The sequence below is a fragment of the Charadrius vociferus genome, unplaced genomic scaffold (assembly GCF_000708025.1).
Source record: "Charadrius vociferus isolate BGI_N301 unplaced genomic scaffold, ASM70802v2 scaffold301, whole genome shotgun sequence".
Classification (NCBI taxonomy): Eukaryota; Metazoa; Chordata; class Aves; order Charadriiformes; family Charadriidae; genus Charadrius; species Charadrius vociferus.
Genome location: NW_009646842.1, coordinates 643,466 through 661,981, shown reverse-complemented (window position 1 = coordinate 661,981; position 18,516 = coordinate 643,466). Strand labels below are relative to the sequence as shown.

The 18,516-nt window shown below is 43.9% G+C and overlaps 2 protein-coding genes across 2 annotated transcripts in view; both read left to right on the top strand.

Moving 5' to 3' along the window:
• Window positions 1-5,916: 5,916 nt before the first annotated feature.
• On the top strand, window positions 5,917-6,909 carry LOC104293304 (putative olfactory receptor 10AC1). Its single transcript, XM_009892798.1, has one exon. It carries the CDS (start codon window positions 5,917-5,919, stop codon window positions 6,907-6,909), a length of 993 nt encoding a protein of 330 aa, XP_009891100.1.
• Window positions 6,910-16,988: 10,079 nt separating this feature from the next.
• Window positions 16,989-18,516, top strand: part of EPHA1 (EPH receptor A1) — a 37,734-nt gene continuing 36,206 nt past the window's right edge. Inside the window, exon 1 of the mRNA XM_009892335.1 lies at window positions 16,989-17,082. Coding sequence (XP_009890637.1) covers window positions 16,989-17,082 — 94 coding nt within the window. The remainder of the gene's footprint in view (window positions 17,083-18,516) is intronic.

Below are 18,516 nucleotides of genomic sequence, written 5' to 3'. Positions count from 1 at the left end.
TTGTCATTAGAGTGAACCTTATATTTTATTAATCTCCAAATCCAATTTGAGCAATCTACCTTAAAACTGCCTTAATTTCTCTAATGAGATAAGTCACTATAACTTTTCTGAATAACAAAGTAGCTTCTGCTTGTGAACATACCTGCAGCACAACACAAATGAAACTGCTAAAGCCAAAATCTTTGCTTTCTACAACAGTATGATACTCCCAGAGGATCAGTGTCGGCGTGCTTTTGCATGCAAAGGAGATCTGCAATCTGTCTTAGCCTCTTTATTCGCTTTTACCACTGGCTAGTTACTTCACGTTGCTCGAACATTATTTTCGCCTGCTGAAAAGTTTTGCATTTCCCCATCACGCCAGAGCCGCAGGGCTGCCTGGGCTGAGGGGGCCATTTCCTCAGCTGTTGCTGGGACCGGCCCTTCCTCTTCTCCAGGCTTCCTGCTGCGTGTCTCAGCCGCTTCCATTTCTGTCCAGATTGCTCCATATTAAGCTGAGATTCCCGGTAGTGCTTCCCGGGCAACTTTATTGTTTCTCTTGCCCTCTTTGGAGCAGGCTGGCAGCTCACGGGGGTGGATAGGCGAGCCCAGCGCTGGTCCTTTTTCTAAAGACCGAGGGGAACATCCTCTGAAGTGTGGTGCAATTGCTGATAGAAACTGATATGATGTGATTCATTAACCGTAGCTGGATTCCAAGAAACTCTTTATACAAATGTGGGCTAAGGCAGGCCAGTCCCAAAGCCTTGCAGGCGTGTACTGAAAAAAAAAACCAACCCACACAGAGAGAGCGTGGGGGAGGAAAGCAGGGCTGAACTCTGCAGCAAGGAAGAAGGTGCATCTCTCTAACATGCTGCAGACTCGAGAGGTGCAAACACTGACGATAACATGGAGCTTTTATTAATCTATTTTGGATTTGGCTGCAAGCTGATGCAATGAAAATGCTGGAAACCTGAAAGGTGTGGGCTAGGGGAGGAAGTATGGAGTCGCTTTGACATGCATGTTCCCATCCTCTCCTGCTCGCTGTTTGTCTTGTTGCTGTGTATTCTGGCACTGGGGCTGCATACCTCGCTCCAGCTAACGCTCCCCTCCTCGGTGAGCCATCTTTCGGAGGTAATGGGTAGGCGTGTGTTGAAACGTTGTGGGGAGGGGTAAGTTGGACATTAATAAATGGCAGCTTATCTACGCACACACAAACTGAAATTTGCTTTGCTTATTTCAGTGTAAGGCTGAGCACTGTGGTTAAAAAAAAATAAAATTAGTGCATATTACTGCTGACTGTGTGGTATTGGTTACTGGGTACGTGCTGACTCACCCAGGTTCACTTCCAGCCCAGCAGCAGCAAAGGACCATCTTCAGATGAGAAAGTTGGAACAGACTTGTTAAAATAGTTCCTTGTAATTATTTTTGAATTGTTACTGAGGTAGCAAATTTTCTCCTGTGGTTTGGGTTAGAGAAGAGAAGAGAGTAAATATAAATTAAATGAAGAAATGGCACCTAAACCCCTGAATTTTACTTTACAGCACAAAGAGAAACTATATATGAGTTAATCGGTGTTCTGAAATTCTCACAGAATTTGCTAGAGGGAGCAATCTTACTCTGCAAAGCATTTGTCTAAAACAGACTCTTCACTGTAAAGATTTACTTGCCCTTATAATCCATCCAGTTTGGTAGGTGGAATTATAAAATAACCAGCTCCTTGATTGTACTCCTGTTACAGCTGCAGAGACAACGTGCCACAGAGAGAGGCTTCAGGGTTGTTGTTTTATTCATTATTATACAACAGTACCTGGAAACTCCAGCCAGATTCAGAATTCGTTCTTGTAAATGCTTTAAGGACATTCTGTGCCCTGAATTGTTTGCAGCATCTTAAACAAACAAACAAAAAAAAAAGGTAGGGAAAAAAGTTTAAACAAAAAAAACCATTTTAAAAGTTGAAAGTTAAGGAAGTGAATTAAGACACTGAAAAGGATGGGCTCCACTGTCATAGCTTTCATTCCAAAAAGTTACATGACAGGTTTAAAAAAGAGTAAAAACACCTCAAGACAATTTTGGCATTTAAGTTCTGCCTAGTTTCAAACTTGTGACACTACAGAATCCCAGTTAGTGGCCTTGGAGGAGCCAAAACTCCACAAGTATTTCAATTTGTCAAGTGAAGCTTCTCAGGTATGCACAGTTCTGCTCCTGTCCATACTGGACATCTGACCAAGCCTGAACAGAATCACAGACTTGGAGAAAGATTTAGATGGGAGGGGAGCTATGGAGGTTTCTAGTCCAACACCCTGCTCCAGAGCTAGCTCCAGAGCTAGATCAGGATGCTCATGGTCTTGTCCAGGCAACATGTGAACATCTCCAAGGAGGAAGACCTCCCAGACTCTCAGGACACCTGTTCAAATGCTGAACCACCCTTGTGAGAAGAAGTGGTTTTTTTTTCTTTATGGCCAATCAGGATTTTCTTTGATGCAAATGCTGTGACTGTTTCACTGTGCCCCTCTGAGAGGACTCTGGCCCTGTTGTCTCTGTTGCCCCCCAATAGTTGGCTGAAATCATCAGTTAGATCCCCCTTTGTCCTCGTCTTCACCAGGTTGAACAAACCTAACTCCTTCAGCCTCTCCTTGGACATCATGTGCTTGTTGTCAACTCTCGTATGGAGAACTTCAACAGTGGACAGAGTGTTCCAGATGTGGCTTCATATGTGCCAGATAAAGGGGAATAATCACTTCCCATCACCTGCTGGCCACATTCTTGCTATTGCAGCCCGGTATGTGGTTGGTCTTCGTTGCGTTTTCCTGGCTTATTTTCATCTTGCTGTCTACTGGAAGCCCAGGTTCTTTTCTGCAGAGCTGTTCCCAACAAAATTAGTCCCCAGACTGTATTGATGCATGGGGTAGTTTTGTCCCAAAATGACCGTGCCATATAGATAAAATATTATAGAAGAATATTTTGAAAGGTAGACTTCCTCTAAACCGTGTCCTGGGGAAAATCTTAAGCTACCATATTTATGTGTTTCTGTCAAACTGTGTTAACAGGAAGCAGTTCCATTTTAGCAGTCAAAAATCTTGACTTTGCCTCTCTTTTCTACTTACATAAGCCTACAGATCTCTTTAATGATTTCAGTGTAAGTGGCCAGGAATGAATTTAACAATGGCAATAAAAATAAATTGGCCCGAATAATCTGTCCCATCCACTGCTGAACAGTGATTTCACCTGAGTCTGTAAGAAATAATGGATTATCTGAATTGGTGAAAACTCCACACGCAGGTCTACAGATGGGCTTAAAGTTTTTGTATCTGTTTTGCTTTGTCTTTAAGTGTGAGTTTGGTTTAAACTTACTTGAAGACCTACAGACTTATTTTCATTTAAGAAGAGCAGCAATACATTCTGTTAATTAAATTGTTGCCATTTTGGGGACAAACCAGCCCAGTGAATAATCAGCTCCTTTCAGTGAAAGGAGCAAGAGCCCTCTAGGAAGGTGTTTCAACACTGCCTTCCTCTGAAGGTGCAATTACATTCTGTTGCTTGATTTACAGAAAAACTGCAAACCCCCTTTTCTTGGGAGGAATGGAACTGCCTGTCATTCATGCAGGGAGGGCAGAGGCAGCCGGGAAGAGGAAAGACCTGTGTGTCATATTGTATATAAGGAACTGGGTCCTGCAGAAGAGAAGAGAGGATGATTATGAAATGCTGAAAGAAAACATCGGCTCTAGGGACACTCACAGCCAGAGAAGCCCCAAACTGGAGAAGAAACAGAATCTCAGCCCAGACTGAACCGCGCACATCGTCAAGAGGAAGAAGTCTCTGTTTCCTTATCTTCTAACCCAAAGACGGTACGTTGTCACTGAAGCGATTCGCTCCAAATGAAAGGAAGGGAAACCCCTGTTTCTTCCCCAATCTTTAGCTTTGTTGTGTTTAGTAGAATCCTCTTAAAGTCTCAGTACTTGGAGTGAGGGGAGCCCCAGCTGATCCCCAGTGATTGAGGCTGCACTTTTGAGCTCATGTATCAACCCGTTACTCTTGTTATCTGTGAAGACCTACTACTTGCATACAGCATCAAGAAAGCTTTACAGCCAGACTGTTTAGAATATCTGTCTGGGAGGTCCTGCAGCAGCAAAAAGTGGATGTAGGAGTCAGCCATGGCTTTATAACCGCTGGGAACTGCATCTAGCAGTAGTCCTTGCTGAGTTACCTGTTTTTGCAGGATCACTGCTCCATCTGCGTTCTCTAAAGAGCTCCTTCTTGGTCTTCACTGACTGTCCAATTTTTTGTCTTGGAGCTTATGGTAAACTTTCTTCCTAAATTATGCTCTAAAACACATAGATTTAATTCCTAGTTTCGCACCTGAAATAATAAACTTGTGGGTGTTTTCATTATTCACCTAAATCCCCAGATGTTTTGAATCCTGCTGAGATACTGGATTACAAGGAAACCTTGGGGCAGCTAGTTCCAGCAATCGTAGTGGCAAAAATAAAGGCAAAGGCATGTTGGCTTATCAGATTCACCCCTTCATCTTTATTGATTATTTTTTTCTGGAGCTTTTTTGAGATGCCTTCTTTCCAGGAAAATCCCTGTTTCCACTAATCTTTTTTTTTCCCATCAACTTCCCATTCCTTCTATTTGCTCTTGATGGCATCGGAATATTTAATGTCATTTTCCAGCTTCTTTCATACTTAAATATTGCTGGGGTTTTTGGAATCTCTGCTTTTATTCCTAGTTTACAGTAAAATGTAGAAAAAAGTTGGAATTATTCCTTGTAGTAAATATTGCATGACATGATGAATACATGAGCAATGAGCACTGTTCACCTGTGACCAGTATACGTAATTTATTATGGTATGGCTCTCTAAGTCCTTATGTTTTCTAGATCTTTACAACATAAACAGCGTTGCATCACTCCAAGTTCCTAGGAACTTTCAATTCTTCTGGTGACATGCAAGATCTCATTCTCTCTAAGTCCAAGATATTAGTTTTGTATTTTCTTTTAACAATAGTCATGCAGAGTATGTTGCCATGGTCATCTTTGGTTTTGAGTTTGGAAATTTGTTTACTTAAACTCTGATGTGCTCATAGTGCTGAGCCAGGCATAAAGATGTAAGCAGACAAAATGCGAGCTCTAATTTTGGAAACCTCATGTCTTACCACTGACCCCTTCCATTTGAAACCCTGTTTCTGTATGAACTTTGAGGCAGATCCATTTTGGGGAAGGAAGAAGCGAGTCAGCAAACACCTCAAATTCCCATTAACTGGAGTCATACTGTAAGGCAGAAGCTTCAGCTCACTGTCTGGTTGTCTTTGTACACCTCTGGCACAGATGTAGAGTACTGCAGTATTGATGTGAATAGAGAGCGAATGGGTCTGCCTGAGAGTGGAAGCACCAGAAAGGGCAGTAGTAGCAGAATGTCTGCAATGCCTGCAAGACCTAGGTGTTGATGGTCATCAAGATCCCAACACATCCATCTACAGCTTCTTAGGACATTCAGATCAAGAGGGAGAGACCCATGATGACTCTCAAAAGCAGGACAGGACAGAGATACTATTCACTGTCAACTCCCAAATGGTACCTGATGCATATTCAGAACCTGCACATGGTCACCAGCCTAAGAACAACTCAGAAGAACTGATGAAGACCCAACAGCTGACATTCCTTGTCATCAGTGTCATGACAAATAATCCTAGGCATGTCATTTGGGCACAAGAACATTGGTGGTTGTGAGACTATGGGTCTAAGAGTGTGTTGAATGTGACGGAGTGAAATCAGTTTTGTTTTTAAATGAAATCACCTTCCTCCCCACACAATGAGCTTTACTACACCGGTTCTACAGTACTGCAACATTATTTCCTATATGGAATTGATTGCCAGGCATCAGGTGAAATTCAACTGTCTCCCTTCTGTTTCTCTCCTTGTAGATGCCATGTGAAGGCTGCATGGAGAGGGAAAATAAGAGCATTGATCCAACCATGGAGTTCCTCCTGCTTGGCTTCTCCGAGCTGCTCTGTCTTCGGGTGCTCCTCTTCCTTATCTTTCTCATTGTCCATTTGGTCACGTTGGCAGGGAATGTGATGATCTTTATGGCAGTGGTTATGGAGCCTTCCCGTCCTCCCATGCTTTTCTTCCTCTGTCAGCTCTCTGTCATTGAGCTCTGCTATACCTTAGTCATTGTCCCTAAGGCACTCCTCAGCTTGATAGTGGTGGACGGCAGCACCATTTCTTTCATAGGCTGTGCTGCACAGATGCACCTTTTTGTGGCGCTCGGTGGGGCTGAATGCTTCCTCCTGGTGGCCATGTCCTACGACCGTTACGTTGCCATCTGTCAGCCACTTCACTACGTAGCTGTGATGAGCGAGGGGCTCTGCCTCAGGCTGGCTGTGGCATGCTGTCTGGGAGGCTTTGCTGTTGCCCTGGGGTTGACGGTGGCTGTTTTCCGCTTACCTTTCTGTCAGTCGCATCGTATCAACCACTTCTTCTGCGACGTCCCTGCTGTGCTACACCTGGCCTGTACACAGAGTTACACCCCTGAGCTGCCATTGCTGGCTGCCTGTGTGCTCCTCCTCCTGCTCCCATTCCTCCTCATCCTGACGTCGTATGTGTGCATTGCCACTGCTTTGTTACATGTCACATCCTCCGCGGGAAGGGGCAAGGCCTTGTCCACCTGCATTTCACACCTGGCCATCACCTTGATGCACTATGGATGTGCCACCTTCATGTATATTCGTCCTAAGTCCAGTTACTCGCCAGCTCGAGACAAGATGGTGTCTCTGGTCTACACCAACATTACTCCATTACTGTATCCCCTCATTTATAGCCTGAGGAACAAGGAAATCAGAGGGGTCCTCAGGAAAATGTTGAGGAGGAAGAAAATAGCTCAGCTGAACTGGGATACTATCAGGGCTGTGATGTGTATGTGTGGTAAATTTTAGTAGAACAAATGTGTGCTTGTTGGAAAACAGCCCCATAACCATGTTAGGACCAGATTCTCTGTAGGCTTCATGATGGCAAATATCCAGGCAGAATTCAACACGCATCAATACATTTATGACAAAAAGACATCACTGCTTGAAAAAAAACCCAAACCCTAAAAAAGGTCTCTAACATAACACTTTGCCTAAAGGGAAATGCTTTAACGACTTGTGAGGAAGAAGAACTTTGATCAATTTGTGGTCTCACTTCTGTGATCACATACATACTCATGCTTACATTCATGGTCATCTCATCACAATCAAAAGATCAACACAAAATTATTTGAAGCTCCTGTATTGGTTTCATTATCTTTCTATAAAAATGAAAGTAGAAACTGGAAACTGGGAAGTCAATAAAAAATTTTAGACTGGTAAGTTTATCAGCACAAAAAATCTAAAGAGGATTATTGGAAGGTTAGAAAAAGAAATCCCATGCCTATAAAGAAATAGAAATTAAGCTGTGGTCTTCTCCAAGTTTAGCAGAAGGCTGTGGTCCAGCATCCCATCACAAGGGGAAAGATCATTAGTGCAAACTCCTCTTAATTTGAATTATTCTAGATAATGAAAATGAAAGTGCCATCGATTTGGCAGGAGTATGACTTTCCTATGCCTGTTTTACAGGAAACAATCTTTCCTTTTACAGGGAGATGCTTTAGGTTTGGATTGTTCCTATGGCAACATGAAGGCTGAGACACTGGTCTTATCACGTGGCTTTTATCAGGAAAGACTGTATCATATAAGTAAGGATGACTGAGGGGTGTTAAAATCTGTCATCGCAAGATAAGTAATCCCACTGCTGCAGTTGTTTCTTTAGCAAAGCCAGTGAGAGTTACAGCACGAGCTGGATTGCAGCAGACACAAGAGTCCGAAAGGTGCAAAGCAGTGTTATTTTGTGTGTTTCCTACACGTAGGTGGAACAGGATGATTCAGACAAATTAGGGAAGATCAGTTGTGGACAGGAACGGGGCGGGGGGAAAGCAACTTCATTATCTGATTTAATACTTCACTCCCCCCATAGCTCTTTAAAGCCCCAAACAGACCCTATGATTCAGAACCCACCTCTTACATATCAAATTGTTGAGAAAAAATTTAAAAGGCTTGCTTCTGTTTCTCTGTTTAATTCAAAGGAAATTCAGCACTCCAGATGCCCTCAGCTCTCTCGCTTGGCGGATTGAGAGAGCAGACTGATATTTGCTTTCTCTGGGCTACATACATTTAAAATTATGGTAAGTGGATTTGACTAATATAAAAAATAGGTGCTGGAACTAAGGAAGTTAACTTGGAGCCATCTCACAAAAGAGAAATGTGGAATTTAAAAATCACATTAAAAGCTGTCTTCAAATTGACAGTATAGCCGGGCTAAAACATTAACACAGGAATATTGGCTCTCATGTCAATGAATACCTAATTACTGCTGTGAGCAAAGGTTTAGCTGCATTATTTAAAATGATCAAAGTTGTAGAGAACATTTTAATCACCCGTCAGGTCTTCCAAAGATGAGGAGGGGAGGGTCTCAAAAAAAGCACATTACTTACTAATAGAGAAGTACTTTAGAAGTACATTAGAGAAGTATTTTGAATGAAATACTATTAAAGGATTTGAAGATAGTAAATAACTGTAATGAGCGTAGGACAAAACTGAAGCATCAATGCCAAATCCTGTCAAGTCAAATCAAGCTTTGAAGTTAATCCTGCTATAAGCAGTGGTCTGAACTAGAGACCTCCAGAGGGCCCTTCTGAGATTCTACAGCAGAGGTTTCTAGGAGGTCTTAATATGCTCAAAAGCCTGGCAATAAAATAAGGGACAGAAAGACACTGAGGTTTATAATACTGATCAAAACCTTGGTAGAGGCCCTCAGGTGTTTCTGGCAGTTGTGGGCATGGGATAGCAGAGATACAACTATCATCTGCCACTAGCTGTGAGAAGGCATCAGGGCTGTGTCCTGAGCTAGAGATGTTCCTCATGAACAACTGCTGATTGAGAGGGCACTTCAGCAGACCTGTCCTCACTGCAAGGATATGGATGATGCCTATGGGAGGGATGACATGATGACACAGCAGCCAGGCGAGACTCCCAGCTCTTTATTTCTGAGATACATGTGGGAAGCATAAAAAACCAACAGGGGCTTTCTGCAAAAATACTGTCTCCACCCAATGTCCTAGCAGATGAATGGAGTGAGGCGGTATCCCAGCACCCAAGACTATCCCTTATCCTATCCCCACCAGTATTCCTACACCCATTCACAGCACCCTCTGCCCCTCTCCTGTGCCCAGCTGTGTTGAGTGCAGAGCTTTACTGTATACATCTGCAGAGAGGACTCAGGGATGAGAGTGAGAAGAGGGAATCTTATGATGTAAGAGCAGCAACAACATAAACGAGACATCAGAACCAATTTCTTTTTAAATATTATCTCTCAATTGCCAGGAGCTGCTGGAGGTCCCTTTTCCACCCACCCCCACCCCCCTTTACAAGTGGCTGTTGAGAGCTGGAGAGCGCCCAGGTGAAGTAAGACAGCAACATCCTCATGTAGGGCATCAGCACAGAAAAAAAACACCAAGAATTTCCAAGTCCTTTTCAGAACTTCACAGGGAACAGCAAGATTCAGTCAGGCAGCGCAGAGTCAGACAACTGCATATTCCACCTCCAACCAAAGACAGATAGGGTGAAGATCTTTCCATAGGCCTCATAACTGTCTGGGTTGGGGATCTCAAGACCCCCCAGCATATGACCAAGGTTGGGGACCTGCATTCTGTCACAAATGGTCCTGTCCTTTCTTGGAAAGAGAATGCCTATATCCAAAAATCTGCAGATCTGGCAAGCACAGGTGTCATGAGGGTTTCCAGTGAAACCAGCTAAGACATCTCTAAGAATCCCTTCATGGTTTGCCCAGCCATAAAAACAGAGTATTCATCCTTGCAATTAATTTTGTAAAGGCTGCCCTGAGCTAGGCACTGGATGAGAACACAGATCTCATCAGAGGTTAAGCACCAGAGCTCAACCTACAAGGCTTGTAAGATCCTATCAGTGTTGTTCATGCACTCAAAAATGAAGAGGGTTTGGAGGATGGAGGCAGAGATACTGAGCAACGTTCAGGGTACTCAAGGTCCAGTACACACCATTCAAAGAGGTACCTTCACTCAAGGAGGTACTTCAAAGTGGTATCTTGAGCACCACTTTTTTTTTCTTTTTTCTGAGTGCCACCAGTACCACAGATACTGAGAGGGTACCAGTGAAATCTCCTTTTCAGTGTAGAGAAACCAGTGAAAGTTCCTTTTTCATGCACACTGTCATGTTTTGCTGGCAATACAGGTAAGACATTTCCTAAAACCTGTTCCTATAAATAATCAATATTCTAAAAGAATTAAATGCACTGGCATTAAAAATACTTCCTTGCTTTTCTAGGAGTCTAAATGCAAAAAGTTTACTCAGGGGATGTGTTTCTGTTATGGATTAGGGAAGTTGAAATTCTGCCAGAAGTCCAATTTTAAGAAGATGAAGAAGTTTCACTGTATTCAACTCCCCTTGACAAAGGCATGTTATCGCACCCTACCCATTTTGGATTACATGGAAAGTGAGTTCACCAGCATCTCTTTTTTTTGTATTCTTTCAAAGCTTAGAAAACCTGCTTGTAATCCTATATTTACATAAACAGCTCCTTTTGTCCTTTGGTCTGAAGCAGAAGGAAAGCATTAAGGTGAAATTAATACAGCTATTTACAACAACGGAGTTGTAGCCAGCGAAAATGGATGTAGGGATAGGATTAAACCTAGAAAGCGGACTTTAATATCATGAAGGTGAAAAGCTGTCAAAGATGGTGATTTGCTTTATTGAGAAAAGATCCCTGTTTTTCATGTTTCTTATTCAATGTGCCAAAGATAATAGTCATATTGACTTTACTATGATAAAAATGAGAATGCTATAGGAATTTCTCTCTAAGACATTTATAGATAGAAGATTTACAGAAGAAGAGAGATAACTCCTCCTGAGATTGTGTTGTGCCACTATATGAAATTAACTTACCCAGCATATAAAATATGATAGGATCCTATATGATATAAAAAAATAAAGTCCACACCCCTATGAACAGGCTAATGGTGAACAAATATGCTTAAATATTCTGCTTCCCCCCCCCCAATTAAAAAATTACTAGAATCTAAAAGGTTTTTATTTTTCCAACTGGGTTGTTGTGCAGGCATTAGGTTCCCTTTACAGGAAGGGAAGCAACCTTGGGAAGCCTTGGGAAGCAACCAGGAATGTAGGACAAGAACTAATCAGGAGACCAAAGTGGAGTTGAGGAGTGAGGTGAAGCTCCATGCCAGCTGGTTGGTTTCGGAGTCAGTTTCACTTCACCCTGCCACCATCTCCACATCAAAAAGCTGACTGAAGGTGCTATTAATAATCCCAGCACTGTATCCTTAACCTAAAGCTCTTGGCTCTAAACATCCTGCCGTGCTCAGTTATCTTCTAGAGAAGGCCAGGAAAAAGTGAGAATGGGTCAGCAGCATATGGCCTCTAGCCTCGTCGCTGCTGAAAACCACATCACCTAAAATCTGTGTCACATTTTATTGTGTTATGCATCTACAGTTGCTCTCAGCACTCATTTTAGTTTTCATGTTTTGATTTAATTAAGAGTTCAAGTTTCAAAAATCAAGTGGGAAAGCCTAATTTGGAATAGAATTGACAGTGAGTTGGGAAGATGTTACCACAATCAGTGCCCTCTTTCCACCTGAAAGACAGCAAGGTGTCTGTTTCTGATATCTTCTCTTGATGTCAACGTGGGAATCCCTTAGGATGAACATAGGTTGTTACCACAGGGACCAGTGGCAACTATTTTGTTTCTGCACATGACAGCAACACTACAACACCAAGATTAAGCTACAACAGCAAGAAATAAGGACAAACTTTTTGTGTTTAGATTGCGGAGGCAACTCTAATTTGTCAACAAGAGGACCATAAAAATAACACAGATTTGAAACAGACATAAAAGCTTTTCAATTTCTTTTAAAATTCGAAAAGTTAAAAGATTGATTAATTCACACGTTCAGCTGTCAGTGTAGAAAAAAAAGAAATTTAAAATCACGCTATCGAAGTGACTAGTGATATGGCTGCTTACTGCATGTTATTAATGTTAATGATTTTTTTCAATGTTGGTGAGGTATTTTCACACTGAAGCATAATGAATCCAATAGTGGGAAACAAAAACTAGAAAACACGAACAAATTACAAATTACAGAGAGGTATGTACATGTCATGCAGAGACTACTATTGCTATATTTTGAGCTGTGATTCGATTTCTAAAAATACTATAATCCTATTTTTCTGCAACTCAGTTGAAGAAGTCATGAGCATCTCTACTAGAAATCAAATTTCTCTAAGTCAGATTTTATGTTTATCATACACACGCTGTCGTGTTGGTAATGCTCAAGCAGAAATTGAATTCTGCTTTTTTTTTTAATCTTTTTTTTTTCCCGCTGAGGTCAGTAATAAAAGCAAAAAAAAAAAGAAAACTTAATGCAAACAAGATAAATAAATATCTTCAAATGTGCCTAGGAAGCATGTGCTCTCGAAGAGGAGCAATAAATGAAGAACTGCACTTTTTTCATGTATGAGTATATAATATGCTATAATATCTATTGGAAAATAACTTACTCTTGTGACACAGACCTGTAGCATGTAGGGCAGCTTTATGAATGGCAATATGAATCAGATGTTATATTATGGCTGGGTTTGCATTGCTTTCCACTTGCCTATCCAAAATGCAGCATCCTGACATAAGTGAAGCTCCGTTTTGCTTGGTTTTCCTTTTTCCAATAGGTCCCTCAGTTTCTCATGGCTTCACCGTGGACCAAAAGTCTTAACCTGTGAAGAAACAAAACCCCAGCTATCACCAGACAAAAGTGGTTGCATGGCCCTTGATCGGGACCACCACGACGGGTGGTCCTGATGGGGGACGCGGGCTGCTCCCTGCTCCTGCCACAGCACCTTGAGGCAGCCGGGACCTCTCGGGCTCCTCATGGGCCACCAGGGGGAGCAGAAATGGGATAGGAAGGCAAGAGAATCTCCTCAGGTAACTTCTGGGGAAAAGGAAGGTCCTCGTCCTCCTCCTCATTTTTCAGGATGGTACAACGATGTTATTTCCTCCTGTTTTGCAAGCCCAGTAAGAGCACTTGCAGGGTAGCTTATCAAGAGCCAGAAAGCCTGCAGATTGGCCAACAGTGGAACTACACTTCTGTGCCTAACTAGGTGTCCAGCCAGGGCATCAGTAGGTAGACAAACACCTACGAGTACTCTGCTGATGAACAAGTAAGTAGAGTTTTATGCAAGGATACTGGACCATGTTTAGTCCTTCCAAGTCCATGTTTAGTCCTTCCCACTGGTATGCCGGCCACCAAGTGCAGTCAAGTCCCCAAGTCCCTGAGCCACTTTGTGACCAAGAGGGCTCAATTGTACTCATTTTTTAGGAGTTTAAAATATCTGTTTAAAATAAAGTATGAGTTTCTGAATGGAAAAAGTCCATGTACAAAACCAATCTAATAGCTTAAACCACTAGATGGTAGGAGTCTATTTTCTGCAGAAGGACTGTCTGAAGTCAGCTGTTTGAAATATTCTAAGATAATTGCTGGTGGAGTAGAGCCAGAAAACCTTCCAAGGTAAAAAAGAAAACACTAGAATATTAAACTGTGGTCATGGAGGTGAGAATAAGAGAGAGAGCGCAGGAATTCTCTACAGGGAATGAAACATCGAAACAGAGTGTTCCCTATGCTCTACAGAGCCATCAGAGTTTTTTTCTTAAAGTTGTAGAATTAGTGGATGAAAGGAATGAATCAGATGCCACAGAACAAGGGCAAGTTTCTCCTTTAGTCTGAAGTGGGCTTGTTGCAGAATGTGACTGGGGCCCCTGGGAGTCCTATACACCTATGTTACTATAACGCCTTACTGAAAGCCAGTTCAAGATGCACAGATTCAAGTTATCAATACTAAAGGCTGACAGATGTAGGGATGCTTTGACAGTTTGGGAAGTAATATCAAGTGAGGAACTCTAGAGATTTTTTCTAGGTTCAGTTTCATTCATCATCTAGAAGGACATTTAACAGCGCAATGGTGAAACTCATAGCTCTTTCTAAAATATGAGGAGCAGCAAACACAGTAAACAATTTATAAGAAACAGATGAAAGAGTTCTGGCGCAGTTCAAAAGAAGCACGTTCCAACTCAGTCTTGGGAATGCCCTTTGACTGTCCCAAAAAGTACATCAAGACAAGACGTGGTGCATACCATTCCTCCTCAGTTCCCTCACCACAAGTCCACATTTCTGTAGGAGGAAATCCCAGGTGTGTTGTGTAGTGATATTTTCTAGCTAGATACCTAATCTCAGTGATACATGAAAGAGGATACTGGGAAATGGACGGAAAAAATATGCCCTGCAATTCAGAAATGCTCAGAGGGACTAGAAACACAGGATGAGATTCAACCCAAAGACATGCTGAGAGTGAGGTTAAAAGACGCAGTTATCTTCTTACCATCAAAAAGCATGCCAGAGAGGAGAAGGTCACTGTGAAGCCATGACAGTGAAAAGCTTGTGTTGGTGTAAATCATAGAATCATACAATATGATTATAAAGATAAAGATTTTTTGAGATTAATTTATTTCAGATTTTTTTTTTCACTAGACACTCAGCTTTGTCCAAATGAAAAATCCAACCTTTTGATGCACAAACAAAAAGATCTTGTCAATGAAATACTCAGCAGAGTTGTGTGAATAATTTACATGTAGTACTCCACTGTACTGGGTACAGCCTCTGTGTAGATTCCCTCTTTTTCCCTTTGGATCTGCATTTTGGTGCAGAGGACACGTGGCAAGGCAATGCAGCAGAGCTTTTACAGCTATCAGTAAAGTTCCAGGCATTTGGGCTTTCTGCTTTTTTATATTTCTGCTTGTTTATAGATTTGCTGCAGACCTTGATCTCGCTGTAACATTAGACCGTATTTTGTTTGACTACCATTGTACACATTCTTACTGGGAGCTACAGGAGGTCAACTCCAATCTACAAAATAACAAAGTGGTACATACAATTTCTGACCACCATCAGCTGCAGTACACCAATTTCTGACCCTCATCAACCAACACTAACAAGAGGGAGAAAAAGAAAGTAAACCTTTCTTAGGCCATCGTCTCCAATAAACCTTAGGAAGTCTGTTCCTGCCTATTCCAAATAGCTTAGATCAAATGTCCTGAGTATCTGCCCACTAATGAAACAGAGATGGAGCCTCCCCAGGTACTTCACCCCAGACCTTTGGCCTTTCTGAGATTTTACAGATGCAAACTCAGGTAGCCCTGAGGAATTGAATGTAAGGCTGTAACACTGAAATTTTTTGCCTTAGGAAGGATATGAGCTCTTGAGCTGCCCTAAGGCTCAACCTCCAGTTGCAAATGGTTCTTTCCCATTTGATGTCTATGTAGGCCTTGCTTATGTTGTCCCGTCACAAAGGAGAAGTTAGCTGTGGGTCCATTTGCCCCATTGCTACATCATAGACTGAAAAAGGCACAGTATTGTACAGCTGAAGACTGAGATGGATACATTACACTAGTGCAAACTCAAGGTACAGGATGTAGACAGGGAAACCTTATGTTGGTGCTGCAATGGGAGTCATTCATATGTAGGGGCAAGGTGGGCATAAAAATTTGAGACCTAGCACCGCAGACTGAGAAAGATCACTTTAGACAGGATTAAACTGGAATAAATTCAAGATATAACTACTCTGAATAACATTAACATTTGCATTATTTGTGCTGGTATTTTACTTCATGTGCTATGTAAAATGTAAAGCTTAATATTTTAACCACTTGTTCTCAAATTTCTCTTGTGTGTGTGTGTGTGTGTGTGTGTGTGTGTTCAAACTTCTTGGGATAGATTTTGGTTTTCTGAGATGTATGGTTAGAGAACCACTGAACTCACGGAACTATTTAGATGCAAGGGACCTTGGGAGGTTCGTAGTCCCGACCCCTGCTCACAGCAGGGCTGACTCCAAAGCTAGAGAAGTTGGTCACGACTGTGTGCTGGCGGATCTGGAACGTCTCCAAGGGTGGAGAACCCCCAGCTTCTCTAGGTAACCTGACAAAGTCCTTTCTTTAGCCTTCCTTAGGGAGGAGGAGGAAGAGTGCAGGAGGAATGCAGCCTTGCAGCAAGTGGAGAAATAATGTCATCTGTATTTTGTGGGGAGGGGTGTAATAGCTGTGTATGGGTGGAAGTAACATCTTGGAGGAATAGCAGAAGGGATAGCACAAAAGCAAGTTCTTTTGTATTTATGTCCCTCAAGGAGGAAAGTAAAAGTCCCGTGAGGTCTTCCTACATAGAGAGAGTATCCTTCTGGCTCCGTTGCTCTCCCATCATTTTTGTTTCGAAAAGCAGCGGGCCCCTTCCACGGATCCTGAGGAGCTTGCTAAAAGGGAAATAGTAATTCTGCCAGACAAAGTAGCACGGCTATCGCTCTGCGACAGGCTGTCACCTCCCGGGGAACAAAACGGGCGGCTACCACGAGGTACGGATGGATTTCCCGAATACCTACTTGCAAGGACGGCTGCGTGGGTTTAGCCACGTTATCGCGGAGAGAAGCGGACCGAGCGGTCTCTGTCGCAGTGTCCGGGCTGTTTTCATCTCCAGCAGTTAGGGATGCCCCCAGGGCGGGCCGGGGGCAGAGGCGGGGGCCAGGCCGGACCAGGGGCTCCTTACGGGACTGGAGCAAAGGTGGAGGGGAGGCTCCCAGGAAAAAGGTGGCTGCCTTTAAGGTGGGTTTATTTGCCTGCCAGATGGGAAGTCTGTGACCAGCCCCTTTAAAACAGGTAAAGGCAGTACGGCTTCTCCACCCACTCGCCTTGATCTTTCATCATAACTGTGGGCCAGGCCAGGGAGGTTGTGCAATGTGTGCGCTGCCGTCAGGAGGCTGCGGGAGAGGTTCATGCACCGGGAGCCGGAGCCGCGGTTCGGAGGCCTGAGCCGGGAGAGCGGGCAGGGGCTGGCGGCCGACCCCCCTCGCCGGCCGGCATGGAGCTGAGCACCTGGAGCAGCGGCGTCAAGCTCTCCCTCGGGCTCCTTCTCTGCGGGGCGCTCCTTCCTCCCACGGTGCCTGGGAAAGAAGGTAGGCGTGGGACCGCGCTGGTCCCCCAGCCGGGAGGGTTGGGTTTGGGCGGGCAGGCTGAGGGGGAACCCTCCGGGGGACAGGGAGCGGGTCCTGGCCCGCAGCGTGGGGCCGCAGGGACAACGCGGACCGGCCCGGGGGGAGCTGGGGTGTCTGGGGTGTCTGGGGAGGGCAGGTGGGGGCGTGGGGGGGAGGCAAAGGCCAGCAGCAAACCCCATCCGACTCTTGGTGGCTCAGTTCGTTGGCACACCAGGTATGTTCTCCCCCCTCCCTCTCCACCCCCTCCCAGTTAAAGCACAAATGCCTCCGCATATCCAGTGATCCAAGAGAATTTTGCCTCTGTTTGCCTTAAACACAAGCGTTGCAGATAACAAGTTTAAACACAAACTCAGAAAGTTTCTCTCCCCCCCCCAACACCCCCGCAGTTTCCTCGGGAAGCCCTCTTGGGAGTTAACCCTTGTGAACAACCAGTCAGTCATATTTTTTTTTGGAGGCTTGGAGTCTCTTTCACCTGCCCCAGTGTAGAGCTGGGCTTTGTAGTGTCCTCTTCCACCTCTTCTCTTAAGACTCTCTTGCTTCCCATATCTGTTCCGCTTAGTCCCTTTTATTTAGATGTAGTGATCTTTTTTCCTTCCATCTTGGCAGTTGCACAGTGGTTATGAAACATCTAGGGAATGGGAATTTTAATAGAGAGGTGAGGAAGAGTAAACCTCTGTCCCGTTCCCTACCTCCTCCTGCAGTTAATTCCTGCCAGAGACTTCCAGTCTCTGTTTCACACAAGGAGAGGTGTTGGGACTTTTCCATCCCAAGGACAGGCCTCTCCTCTGCTGCTCCAGGCTCTCGATCGAGAGGACTTAGTCATAACCAGCAGTTCAGCCATGGGCTCATCTCAGACTCTGCGAGTGCTGCGTGTTCTGGTAAAGCGTTCTCACCAAGCACGTTTGTATTAAGGATCCAGCTACATGGATGCAGCTAGGAGACATTGTGGAGAAGGCCAGCCTAGGTGAGAAGTAATCTAAGGTAGCTCCACGCAGGCTCTGGGTTCCGTAAGTGTGTGACCAGTAGTTGGCAGTAACACTCAGGGACTTCTCTGCCAGCTTCTCCCCTATCTCAACCATCTCGTTTGGGTTGTGTCTGTGATCCAGTCTTCCTTAACGCATCTATCTGGGAACAGCTCATTTCCCTGGCGTCCTCTCTTATCTGAAGTCTTTCTTCTTTTTGGGGAGACCTCCTCCCATGTGGCTGGACAGCCACGTGAGATTCCTAGCAGTGAGGCTCTGGACCAAAGAGCTAGTAGCCCCAGAGTACTCCCTGTGCTCTTGTAGTCTTGCTGACTCATTCTTTCTCTCCTTGGAGGATCCCTGTTGTGAGTTTTCACTCTGAGCGGCACTTTTTCAGAGTGGACTTCACCCCCTCCAGTGGCTGGCTGGCAGC